The sequence below is a fragment of the Phalaenopsis equestris genome, unplaced genomic scaffold, assembly GCF_001263595.1.
Source record: "Phalaenopsis equestris unplaced genomic scaffold, ASM126359v1 Scaffold000873, whole genome shotgun sequence".
In the NCBI taxonomy this organism is placed as follows: Eukaryota; Viridiplantae; Streptophyta; class Magnoliopsida; order Asparagales; family Orchidaceae; genus Phalaenopsis; species Phalaenopsis equestris.
The window spans coordinates 780,225-792,023 of record NW_018165313.1 but is presented as its reverse complement, the minus strand read 5'-3'; the positions used below and the strand labels follow the sequence as shown (position 1 = coordinate 792,023).

The 11,799-nt window shown below is 35.4% G+C and overlaps 1 protein-coding gene across 1 annotated transcript; it reads right to left on the bottom strand.

Annotated features, from left to right (window-relative positions):
• Positions 1-6,515: 6,515 nt before the first annotated feature.
• Positions 6,516-7,580, bottom strand: LOC110032007 (bZIP transcription factor 2-like). The gene has a single exon (XM_020735504.1). It carries the CDS (start codon positions 7,444-7,446, stop codon positions 7,006-7,008), a length of 441 nt encoding a protein of 146 aa, XP_020591163.1. The 5' UTR covers positions 7,447-7,580; the 3' UTR covers positions 6,516-7,005.
• Positions 7,581-11,799: the final 4,219 nt, after the last annotated feature.

Here is an 11,799-nt window from a genome sequence, read left to right as displayed (position 1 = left end):
AAGGACTGTTGATAGCTTGGAAGGTATGGAGACAACTAGGGGGCGATGGAGATAGTTAATGGGTGGTAAGAAATTGTCGAAATAGTGACAAGGCGGGATGTCTTGGGTGGTGGTAGAAAAGGAGAGAGGTTTGACAAGGAGATGTGCTATTATGGAATGCAACTACAAGGAAGAAGAGTTGTGGCAATGACAACAGACTGAAATAAGAGGAACTGATGGTTGGATTGCTGGAACAATAGTAAATAGTAGGAAACTATTGTTTCCAGGTGGCTACAATCTGGGGGAATGTCGGCGTCGATAATGGGGAATGTGGGGGATTGTAGGAATGCAAGAGGACAATTGTCCAAGGTAGCAGTAGTGAGAATATGAGGTTGGAATTGAGAAACTACCGGGAAAATAAAAATTTATTGGTTGTTATGAATGCAATCATGCTTCACTCGTGCAGGAGGCGCTCCCAAGTCAGTCTCTCAGGGTTGGGGGAGCTTCAATCTCATCTGTCGAAGCTTCTGACTTCTCATATCATAGTACAAGGTCAACCATGTTGAAGTTGGAGAAGTTGTTGTAACTTTTAGAAAATTCAATCTTGTAGGTTTATTGCTTCCAAAACACATACTGATAGGATAAGTATCCAACCTCTTTTGACACAACCTAAGTTGAAGTTGTATATAGAAGTGCATTCTCATAAAGTAACTCTTAATCTATTAAATCCCTAATTTATTTCTTCCACTCTCTATACTCAGCTGAATGTATCTGATAAACAAGAATAAAATGAGGAATCAAGTATGGAATGACCAAACTGGGCCACACTGAAGCATAACCACTCAAAAAGTACTCCTTCTTCGTCTTCTTTAAAAGGGTTGGATCCCAGTGTAGATTTTTCCTTCCCACTAAACTTCAAAGGAAATGTACAATACTACAGGTAATCCCTCCGTCTGACCATTTGTTAGTGGGTACACTGCTGAATTGATTGTACAATCCAAATAACTCTATATGGTCTTCCAAATGTCGCCCAAAAGCTTCTCATCTTTTGATATGTTAGATCACCCTTAATAGGGGTAACTCAGAAGATAGGTTATGGATACATTTGCATATTTTAATTTCTTCTTATATGAATTTGTCATGTGTCTCATATCAGCTCCTCAAAATTTTGGCCCTTTTAGAAATCCAATATTAATCTTGTTGATGCTCCTATGAATGCCTGTCTCGCTGTCCAATAACAATCTTGTCCGCAATACTAACTCAAACAATGGTGGATCTCAGGGATAAGGGTGGTGATTGGCAAGAGTTTAGACATCTGGAAAGGTAACAAAGCATAATATATGGGTGAAGGTAGGGTGGCAGCCAAAGGGAAGAAAGAAAGTGTCGGAACATTGAGAAGATGGGGTGTCCTAGGTGGTGGCAAAAAGGGTGATGGGTCGAACGTCAGCCAAACAATAGGATATGAGCTATTCTAAATTGCAGTAACAAAAGGGGAGTTTAGAATAGCAGGAAATAATTGTTTCTAGGGGACCAAAGTGAGGTAAAATGACAATTGTAGCAACCAGGAATGAAAGGGACAGCGAGACAGTAAGAGGATGGTTATTTGGGGTGGTGATAGTGAAGTTAGTTGGATGGAATGGGCAAATTACAGGGAAACTAGTAGTATGTGGTCATTCAGGGGCGATTGCAGTAAGGGGGGGCTGCTGAGAGAGACATGGGGATGATGCGACAAAGAATGGAAAAGATAATCACAACATGGAATCCTATAATATAACTCTTAAAGGGAAGAAGAGATGTCGGTGGTTATCTTAATATGAAACACATGAAAAACTTCTCTAGACTCATACACAAATAAATATATAATAAGAGGATAGCTATGAGTGACCTGCAAGACCGAATGACACCTTAGAAGGGAAAAAGCATGGAACAAGTCTGTCAAGATAGAGCAGTCGCTCCCAACTTACGTAGGACTTCTTGTGTTCAAGACGTGATCCAGCTTCACACCCTGACAATACGAGAGTCGCTCCCGCATTGATGAGACACTCGTTTTGTAGTATTTTGTTCCATAAACATTTTTTAGTCTTTTGGAATACCTATGACTTCTATAAACCCTCATTTTATGTCCACCTCTTGAAGGATAACCATCATGAATATCTCAATTAGCCTTGTTAACCTTCTTGTGCCTTCTCCTTTATTGTCTTTAATTTATTCATCATCGTCTTTAAAAGAAATGTTATCCTAAATGCCCTTAGTAACTTTTACAGCCTTGGTTTTTAGTTTACTTCATCTACTCTAGGATATGTCAACTCCACCTTCTTACCAAGAATCCTCATAATTTTACTCAAACAAAAAACTATCATAATTGCCTTTAATCACCTTCGTTACATTTCTTCTCTAATTTATTTTTATCTTTAGATCTTTCATACCTCTAGAAAGAGAACTATCATTAATGTTTTAGATCATTTTCATTACATTTCAATGTAGTCATGCCAACTTATTTCATTGCATGACATCTCTAGCTTAAGGAGGACCAACTCTAGTATTTTTTTATTATCTCAATGAATATTTTTTATGTCCCCTATATCAGTGTATTAATTTCTCACATCTTCAACTAGACTAACAACTTCCTCAAGTGGCCACCTTGTGAAATATTTTTTGGTAATCCAAACTTTTGATTATATTATAATAGCAACTTGCTAATTTTAGAGAGGGTTATCCGTTTATAAGTCAAGATTGTTATTAGTGGATTTTGTTCTAATTATGTTAGGATTTGATTATTATTTTTTATAAAAATTTAAATTATCATAAGTGCTCATTTCATTTATTTTCATCATTATGTGATGATCATCATTCATAGAAAATGTGATTATTCTCTTAAAACGTTATCGACACAATTTCTAACATGCAACAAATACAAGTCTGATCCTAAGGGCTAATCACTTTGGGGCCATTTAAGATCATTTTTATTTATTTTTTAATTTATTTTGTTAATGTTTTGTATTAAAATAAGATATTTTTAAAGGAACTAAAAATATCTATTTTTCTAATAATTTAAAAGTTGAGTTGATTGATGTATTTTTTTAAATTATATTATAAAAATAAATATGTTTTAAAAATAAAAACAAAATGATCCCAAAGTGGCTTTTAGTATTTCAATATATATTTTTTTTTCACCATCTAATATGAGATGCATAGGATGTGAAGAAAATCATACATACAAAACCATCTTCCATGTCCCTTATATATGATGTACAATCAACAAAGTTTTATCTCATTTCCTTTAATCTGATCACACACAAAGTTTTTTAGTCGTATTACATCAATCAAATGGAATAGCTTTACATATCTATCCAAACAATTACATGTAATGCCTTTTCATTTCTTGTTTCATACATTTATGAAAACTTATGAATTAAAACAAATATTGGCTAGCTATTCTGATTTCTCCATGTCCATTAAAGCATGAGTAGTCGATGAACTTATATGATAGCCCTCTTCTTTTCCTTGCTTTATTTCATTATTATAATAATAAATATCTTAATAGGGGATGCCTTAATCTTTCTTTACAAAAGTAAAGGAACATAGAGTATCTTGTATGGAATTTAAAGTGGATTCAAGATATCCATGTTCTAAGCTGAGCCGCATGTTATTTGGTTTTACTTTATTGATTTTTTTTTAATATATATAACTCTCTTTCTTCTTAGATAAGCTATCAATAGAAACCGTCTCAAGTGAAGGAATGTGTTTTTAATTTTATCTTGTTATGTGATACGTTATTTCATTTGAATCATTCAATAACTTGTAAATATCAAGTGTTGCATATAATACAAATAAATGAAAATGTAGTTGTGGAATATTTTTAGGACGTAGAGTCTTGTATCGTTCACAAGTACATACAGTCTATTGAAAGATCTAGTACTGTGGAAGAGATGTTATAGAAAGGGAGAGATTGGCCAAAATCTTGAGATGAAAGCGTAAGAAATGTATTGAATTCTCCTCTCCGATGCTTAAGAAATGTATTGAATTCTCCTCTCTGATCAATCGAAGAAGTGTGATATGTCGGAGATTCCTTGAGTTGCAAGGTTTGGGTGGGGAGAAAGAGACCACGAGAAAAAAATTGTGTGGACTTGATTTGGTTGGGAGGTTCTTTTTTGGTTTGCTTTGGTTGATTCTCTTTTGCCTTCACTTACTTACTTGATAAAATCAGATACATATAAGTCTTATAATTTTTTTTATTTTGTTTTTGAGTTCTTGGATTTTTTATTTTTAGTTTTGGCGGGGAGAAGAAAAAGAAACGAGAGGGACTTTTGCTCTCCCTCGCTCTCCACACACACACACACACTCATAAGGGAAAAAGCAATGAAAAAAAAAATTGTTGTTAACTTGATTTGGTTGGGAGATTCTTTCTTTTGGTCTGCTTTGGTTGATAAGCTTTTGCCTTCACTTATTTACTTGTTAAAATCATATACTTATATGTCTTATCATTTTTTATTTTGTTTTTAAGTTCTTGGATCTTTTTTTTTTTAGTTTTGGTATGTTTGATTTTGTTAAGATTGCGTTTTTTTTTCTTTAATTCTTTTCCTTTTTTTAATTTAATTTATTGTGATATTATTCTTGATGAATGTTTCTTGGTATTGAATTTGAGTTTGTTCGTGAATCACACCTAAGAAATAAAGCATAGGAGAAAAAGAGAGAGAGAGAGAGAGAGAGAGAGAGAGAGAGAGAGAGAGAGAGAGAGAGAGAGAGAGAGAGAGAGAGAGAGAGAGAGAGAGAGAGAGAGAGGCAGAGAGATACAAAGAGGGAAATGCACATGGAATGAAAAGTAATGCATAACGAATGTGTAACCTTTTATTCATGAAATGATCCTCTATTTATAGTGAATTTGGGGGGGGGGGAATAATATGTGAAGTTACATTTATGGCTCCGCTTTAATGGGGGTTGTACAAGTTATTTTATGTATGTCATATATGTGGCCCGTAGCCTGACTACACTTTGATTCAGTTGGGTAGGCCTTAATAGATCTTATCGATCGGCTAGACTAATGAGGCCTTGGTAAATGCTTGGTTGAATGGGGCAAATGAGGCGTTGATAAACACTGCTAACTGGCAAGGTTCAGTAGACTTTATTGGTCAACTATTTTTACAGGCGTTGATCTGATCGGTTATGTTTTGTAAATTGGTTAGTTGGGTCCAGGTGTATACCCTCAATCCCTGATGAGGAACTATTGTTGGCATAGCAAAACTAGGTTACGGGTAAAGGGTGAATCAATATAGCAAAATATATTGTCGCCCTTAGACAAAGATATCATGAGAGAAGCCTAAAACTTCTCTTATCGACTCATGATAGTATTTTGGGAAACGAGTAGATGTCTCTCAGATAACAGTAAGACCCGTGGGTTTAGCTCTTCTCCTGGGTCAGTTTCATCGTGGTGATTGGCTTAGATTATCCTTTGCATCATTTTTGGTCGAGTCACTCGTTTTCTGGGTTGTTCGATGGTTTTTATAATATAGTTGGTCTTGGCTTTGTTACATTTGGTCGGACAACTGGGCCTCCGGGTCTTCTACCAGAGGGCACTCCTTTGACTTACCTTTTCTGTTATGGAGCATCAGATCTCCTCAAGATTCATGCTGACAAATTTTTTATGTAAATTCAATTTACTATTTTCTTATTTTTCTACTATTGATTTTAGTTCTTGTTATTTCTTTGTAGATAAGAACAAATTTATATTTAATTTATCCTTGAAAGTTTGGATTTGATTGAGTTGTGATGATTTCTAACTTAAAATTAAAATTCAACCATACCTTCAATTTTTTTTACATTAATTATTACGTGAAATAAATTTTACTGATTGTGTGCATATATTATTTTCATCTCTTCATTGTGATGATTAAGTGAATTGTGATTTTACTATACTTATCTCATCTTTCATTTTGGATTTATTTGGGGAATGTCTAATTTGGCCCCTCTTCTAGCTTTCTTACTTGTTTTTTCACAAAAAGGTTTGATTTTTGAATAGTGGAGCTTATTTGGTGATGATTGTGGTGGTCTAATCTCTTAGATTTGCTGTTGATTCTAGGTAGAGTGGTCATTATGCTATATTGGAGATCCCGAGCTTCTGGATTTATTGCTTACAATTTTTTGTGCTTTGAGTTGATATAGTTGAGTGATGTTAGCTCATGATATTTATAGTTCTGTGCTTTGATTGTTTGGTTTTGTACTTACCTTCTTGCTATAATTTGTTTATAATTGTTGGTTTGTGTGTTTATTTATTCTTTATATGGTGCTGAGTTGTGAGATCATCTATATTTGTACTTTTTAATTTTTATATAAATAAAATTGGGTTCGGCTTTTTCCTTATAAGAAAAATAAAAACAATCTTTTGGGCGGCTTTCTCGGTGAGACATGGAATGAATGGCCGATATCATCACGTGGAATGCTGTTCCTCCATTCAGAATCTAATCAGATATTGAAAACCTTGTCATAAATTTTAGTCCTTTTTCAACTTTTTTTTTTTTAAATTTATGGCTACGAATCTCATCGGTCATCACTGGCGGCTTCATGTGACAACATGTAAAGAATTTTTTGTTTTATCGTCATTTCATCTGCATAAGAATAACAACGTTTACCATCACATCTGTGGCATGTGTAAATACGTAAATGTTAAACCATCAGACGATCATGTCATCCACCAAGGACTTGTTAGTTTGATTTTGTTGTTATTAGGCGCATCAATTTGGCCTCACAAGTAATGCAAAACTGCGTCCTCTTGTCTTGCTCCAACTTGTAGTAATTGACAGAATTTTCATATTATAAGAAATCAAACGCCGCCATCAGCAATTCAATTTATAGCCTTTCATTCTCAAACTTATTAAAAACTACCTAGTATTCCCCTTTTTACATAATAAACCTCCTTCTCAAAAGCTTCAACTGAACACGATAAGACTGTATTTTACGGCCTCCTCTTTTATGAAATTATAAAAAAGCGGGCTTTTTTGGGTTCAAGTGCTGATTAGCTTAGCTTATTCTTTATACGATTAAGGAGGAGAAATTGGGCTCTCCGGCGGCGGCGCTTGGGCCGAAACCACCGCAGACGGCGGCCGTCGCGAGTGAACTCAGCCGCTGAAACTGCCGGAAACGGATGACATGTTCGAATTCCGTGAGCCGGTTGTACAGAGCGACCGCCTCGGAGAGGAGCCGGTCGTTCTCGCCGCGCAAGAGAAGGGAGTAGTGAACCACGGCTCCGAGCCGGTTCGATAAATCCCGGTTCTCCGACTTGAGTCGGTTCAGATGAGTCCGTAGGTCCTCGAGGTGTCGCTGTTTCCGCATCCTCGATCGTCGAGCGGACAACCGGTTCGATATCATCCGCCTCAACCGCCGCTCTTCTTCGGGGGTCTTGGCCGGGCCGAACGGGTCCGGCTTGACAGCCGGTCGAGGCTCCCATCCCTCCAGGGCCGCGAGGAATTCCATTGGGTGGACCGGTCTGGGCCAGGGGGGGGGGACGGAGTGTAATTATTAGGAAGTGTGGGCACCAAAACAAAATTAGGTTTTAGGAAAATTAGAGAGCGAGAGAGAGCAGAGGGAGAAAAGGGAAGAAAGGAGGAGGAGTGGGGGGGTATTTAAAGAGAGTTGCGGGGAGGGTGTGGGGTCTACTGAGTGGAGTAGGGAATGACGCGGTGGGCTGTGAGGGCAGGACCTGTTCCCGTTGAGCTGGGTGCCGTGGCGGGTGGGATTTAGCATTTCAGATGGCTTCGGGGGCTGAAGTGAGGAGTGACATCAGTGTTTTCGGCGTATTAGCTTAATCGCGAAGCAAAGGGGGACAGGCTATGAAATCTGAGCCGTAGACGTTGCAGTGTCTGGTTGGTTGTGATGCCTGCGAAGTGTTATCGGCTGAATACTCTGGGAGGCGATGTTTTTTCTGCCATTAATTACATTATTATTATTATTATTATTTTTAATTTTTTGGGGTTGGGGATTGATGAAAGCCCAGGGCCCAATATTTTATGAAGATTAGATAAGCAACACGAATCTTGAGACGTGATGGATTTCAAGATATTATTTTAGAGTAAGAGATGTTTGAGCCTTGATAAAAATGTATTCATAACTCCGATTTTAATAAACTTATAATCAAACTGATCGGCTCGATGAGACGAATCTAATTATATAAAAGTCAACCCAATCTGAGTCAAATGAAACCCAGATCAAGTCATTAAACCATTCTTAGAAGATTTTCGGACACATTTGGAAGAACAAACAATTAACAAATTTAGCAAGTTTATAGTCGAATCGAGCGTCTCAACAAGACAAATCCAATAAGCTCAATATCACTCAAATCTGACATCATTAGGACATATCCAATGTTCATTAAACACCGTCAAATTGAAGGAAGCTATCTGTACCATTCAGTCAAAATTATACATATTCATGCATTAATTGTATCCAGAACACTATAAATAGACTCTCACCCCTCACATGAGAGGGAGATGAACTCTATAGAGAGAACCTAAGGCCTTGCGGAGGAGCTGCAACTCAGTATAACTGTCAACCAACGTTGTTCATCGCACCCGTCGTCGATCACTGACGACCGCTGACGATCACCACCAGCCGCCGTCGATCACCAACGACCGCCTTCGACCATCGCAGACAGTCTTCGACCATCGTAGTTTGTCGTCGACCTCCGCCGACTGCTGCCGACCGTGGTCGACCACTATCGACCAACACACAATCAATCAATATTATAACTTGGAAAATCTAGTAAAAATTTCTCGTATGTGAGACAAGAGCACGCCATTACAATCCATGTGTCAACAACGACCTATGTGGTCATCAGTTCATGCAGCTCCTGGCTTCGACCTCCACGGCCTACGAACGTCATTCATACTCGCTCTAGTGAGCTATGTGGTCATCAACTTATGCAGTTCACAACTCCGACCCCGCAGCCTATAACGTCATTCATACTCGTCCCTACGACCTACGAGGTTCACAGCTCGTACAACTCCCGACTCCGGCCCCTGCGACCTACGTACATCATTCATACTGTCACTACAGCCTATGTGGTCCACAACTCCTGCAACTGTTTATTATGGTTTATCTGACCAAGCAACGCTACTGGAGCAATCATTTATAAAACTCACGATAAATTACTACTTCGACAACAATTAAAAAAGACCCTTGCAACCTGCTGACACCAAGAAGTGCAGCCATATTATAATTATACAATTTTGTAATTATATATTTTCTAATTTAGGAGAATAGTGCACGCATGTAATCATCATTCATAGTGTATTGTTTTAATTGGGCTAGACCTGGTGGTTTTTCTCTCTTTCAAGAGTTTTCCACGTAAAAGTCGAGGTGTCTCATTTTGCTTGCTTGTTTTCTTTTATCTGTGTGTTGAACTCTCGTGCAATGCTAAGACGAAAATTCATTAGTCTACAACCACGAATTTTCTAGCACGCATCAAATTAGATGAACAAATTAGAAATTAATCATATCACGTCAAAAAGTCCAAATTTGGGAAACAAGAAGAAAGAAAATGGAAGAATAATGATAATTAAAAGAAAATTTTACATAGATATCAAGTAAATTATATATACTTATATATCTGACCCATATTTTAATAAATAATATTTTAACCCCCAAAACTTTAATAATAACATTTTCATCATTCAAAATTCTTGTTATTCTTCATCCACTTCTTTTTATAAGCTCCACATTTTCGCATAAGTAAATTACTTTCACTTTTGATGGCTTTAGGGCCTTCTACCAAGATTATCAAACTAAACTTTATTCCTGAATTAGTACTCTTTATGAATTTATTATAATTTATCAAATATCTTTACATTAGTTTAGGTTTTTTATGGAGGCAATGTTTACACTTTATATATATATTTTTTAAATTTCATTTTCTTCAAATTTTTTTGCACTTAGATTTTTTTTAAACATTGTGGAGTCGATGATGGTTATTGATTTCTACCATCAAAAGAATTTTGTTGTGGTGATCATTTGTATTTCATGTACTTGAGCTTCCTGAAATCTTTATAAACATATTTATATTCTAATTATTTATATTTTAAATAAAAATGAGAAAAAAAAGCTAATACCTCCTATTGAAACTCGAATGCCAAAATAATCTTGATCATCTCTTTCATAAGATGATATTTTAAGAACATTATCCAAATTAATGGTATTTTGTGATATTACATCTACCATTGCTATTGTATTTTTTTTTAAGGATTTGCCGACTATGGTACTAGCATACCTCATAGAGCACATTTTTAATGAACATGTTGTATTATTTCTACAAGATAACCTTACTAACAAATCTTTCATTTTCTTAGTTGTCAACTGATTCAGATTTTTATAGTATGCAATATTAGCCTATCTTAATTTTTTATGTAAGTTTATAGTAGCCTTCATCGTATTGATTACTTTCCTTAATGAATTTGGAGCAACATTACATTAATGTACTTATTAAGAAAATGGACTCATTTATGTGATTCTCATGGAAGTCTCTTTTATAGAATCAATTTAGATTCTCTGACTTGAACACGGTAACACCACATAAGTTTTTGTCTCTTTTAAGTACCTTCAAGGTTGTGACAAATCATATATCTATTAGAGATAAGTGAATGTCTCACCATTAAGTTGAAAGGCCATTTGATGCCCTTTTGATTGAGGCTACTTCACGTGAGTTTGAAAGGAGATCTATATGATGGCAAAACTTGCTCTATTTACTACTAATATTAATAGTTTATACTTTGGAGCTTAAGCAATAATATCAATGAGAATAAAAACTTCTAGATCAAAAAATAAGTCAATTATAGAGTGTTTTTTCTATTAGTACCCTTGATGCAGTGCAATAGGCTCATAACTCATTGGAAAACTCTATGGCCTTATTGTGTGCTAAGAAAATCATGGAGGTACAGTGATAACTTAATGTCTAAGTGTTGTACGAAGATCCAACACACACAGACAAACGAAAAGTAAAGAGAGTGAAAAACACTAGAAAAGAAAAAAAATTCATGAGGTATGACCCAATTAAAATAATCCACTATATAATCAAGAGTACAAAAACCCACTGTTCACCTGAATTAGGGAAGCTCTTATTAAAATATGATTTTGAAATCGTAATTGCTTTGTAAGAACCCAAAAATTATAGATGTATAAATGTAATTTGGACTATAAGTGCTGCTTATAGTTTTTGAGAATGACATTTTGATAAATTTGGTGAATCTCCTTAAATACTTCATCGGATGGTCCACATTGATTTTCTTAATTACAGGTAATTTTTTCAAAATTTAAACATCTTAATGACAACAGAATTAAATGATATTAGACTTATTGGATTTTTCTCATCGAAATGCTCCATTTGACTATAAACATACTAAATTTTAAGATCGATTGACCTTATAATTGATGAACCAAAGGCTTTAACAATTCGATCTAGGGTCATTTAAACTCTGATTGGATCACTTTCATTGTTATTGGGTTTATCATATTGAGACACAGTTTGACTACAAATTTGCTAAAATTTAGGCTCAAATAATCCTAAATTTGAATTAATAATATTTTAGGTTCAAAATGCATCGAGATTTGTGCTTGGTGATAAAACTTTATTGATGACACATCAATTCTAATGCCCTCAACTTTTTTAAACAACATTTTTAATCTTTTAAGAATTGTTTGATTTATAATTTTAATTTATTAATTTATTTGAATATGTGCAATAATATTGTAGACCAACTAATTATAATAATCTTTACTAAAAGATATGCATATTTTTTTGATGGCTTGATTTTTATTTGTGATGAACTTATTTGGATG